Source organism: Chaetura pelagica, unplaced genomic scaffold (assembly GCF_000747805.2).
Source record: "Chaetura pelagica isolate M959 unplaced genomic scaffold, ChaPel_1.0 scaffold430, whole genome shotgun sequence".
In the NCBI taxonomy this organism is placed as follows: domain Eukaryota; kingdom Metazoa; phylum Chordata; class Aves; order Apodiformes; family Apodidae; genus Chaetura; species Chaetura pelagica.
In genome coordinates, this window is record NW_009952159.1 from 1,431,066 (window position 1) to 1,432,908 (window position 1,843).

Here is a 1,843-nt window from a genome sequence, read left to right on the forward strand (position 1 = left end):
GGGGTGCTGACATTGGGGGGTGCTGACACTGGGGGGTGCTGACACAGGGATGCTGACATGGGAGTGCTGACACTGGGGGTGCTGCCCCGGGGGTGCTGACCCGGGGTGCTCCCCAGGCTCGGATGCCAGGCCGCCTGCCTGCGGATCACGGCTCTCCTGGCCTGCAAGGACCTGCTGTGGATCGGGACGAGCGCCGGCGTGGTGCTCACCCTGGCCGTGTCAGCCAAGGCAGCCCCAGCCCTGGTGGGACTGTCCCAGGGTCACACTGGCCACGTCCGGTTCCTCACCGCCATCGAGCTGCCCGACGGCTTCGACGTCCTTTTCCCACTGCCGAGGGAGACAGGTGGGTGGGATGATGATGGGAATACCCATCCTGACCTGCTCCTGGGGCTGGGAATGCCGTCACCAGCTGAGAAGGTGGTGGCAGGACAAGGGGTCGGTGGTTTGAAACTGAGAGAGAGGAGGTTTAGGGCAGATATGAGGAAGAAATTCTTCACTCTCAGGGTGCTGAGGAGCTGGGATGGGTTGCCCAGGGAGGTTGTTGGTGCCCCAGCCCTGGAGGTTTTTAAGGCCGGGGTGGATGAGGTTTTGTGCAGCCTGGTCTAGTGGTTCCCTGCTCATGGCAGGGAACTGGGTGATCTTTAAGGTCCCTTCCAATCTTAATGATTCTATCTCGTTGGTGGATAACCAGGAATAGCCTTGGAATGTGTCATCAGAGTCCCTACTCCATCCTTGCCGTGCTAAAATCCAGGGGGGGGGGGAAATAAGGGTGGGAAAAAAATGAGGTATAAACATCCCCCCCCCCAGGTTTGGGGGAGAACTGGAGTGATCCCAAATTTCCCTTGGGAGACCCTAATTCCCATAGGGAAAAGCAAACAGAAAGGTGCATGCTGTCTCATCTGAGCCCAGGTTGGGTTGTGATGGGGGGGGGAGGCGATGGGGCGGGGGGAAGGAGGAAGTAATTGGGGTGGGAGGCCCTAATGTGGATGGGAGGGGCTATTTGGGGATGGAAGGAGTTTTTGGGGGACCAAGATGTGGCATCTGGGAAAGTGGGGGTGACAGTGGTGGGAGGATGGTGGTGGGAGGACACTGGGATGATGCTGGGATGATTTTGGTGAGAGGTTGCTGGTGGGATGGTGGTAGGATGTTCCTGGGAGGTTGCTGGTGGGATGGGATGCTGGTGGGAAGATGCTGGTGGGATGCTTCTGGGATAATGCTGGTGGGAGGATGCCAGGATCATGTTGGTAGGAGGATGATTCTGGGATGATGCTGTTGGGATGATGATGATGTTGAAATGACACTGCTGGGATGATGCTGTTGGGATGATGACGATGTTGGGATGATGCTGGCAGGGTGATGATGTTGGGATGACACTGATGGGATGATCCTGTTGGGATGATGCTGGTGGGATGATGCTGGTGGGATGGTGCTGGTGGGATGCTGCTGGTGGGATGGTGCTGGTGGGATGGTGCTGGTGGGATGCTGCTGATGGGATGCTGCTGGTGGGATGCTGCTGGTGGGATGATGCTGATGGGATGCTGACGATGTTGGGATGCTGCTGGTGGGATACCGATGAGGAACAGAAGAGCCCCAGGGGTGATCTGACACCACCCTGGGGCTCTGCCCTTGGCAGGGGCTGAGAAGCTGAGTGAAGTGGAGAAGCAGCGAGACCTGTCACGCCCCCGTGCCCCCCCCTTGTCCCTCTCCAAGCCCAAGATGCTGGTGATCAGCGGGGGGGACGGCTACGAGGATTTCCGCCTGACCAGCAGCAGCGAGACCGTGGGCCGGGACGACAGCACCAACCACCTCCTCCTCTGGAGAGCATGAACAGCCGTGGATCCCC

At 59.0% G+C, this 1,843-nt stretch overlaps 1 protein-coding gene across 1 annotated transcript in view; it reads left to right on the plus strand.

Moving 5' to 3' along the window:
- ARHGEF17 (Rho guanine nucleotide exchange factor (GEF) 17) overlaps window positions 1-1,827 on the plus strand; it is a 47,917-nt gene extending 46,090 nt beyond the window's left edge. The window contains exons 22-23 of the mRNA XM_010007199.1: window positions 130-343; window positions 1,634-1,827. Coding sequence (XP_010005501.1) covers window positions 130-343; window positions 1,634-1,827 — 408 coding nt within the window. The remainder of the gene's footprint in view (window positions 1-129; window positions 344-1,633) is intronic.
- The last annotated feature ends 16 nt before the right edge of the window (window positions 1,828-1,843 follow it).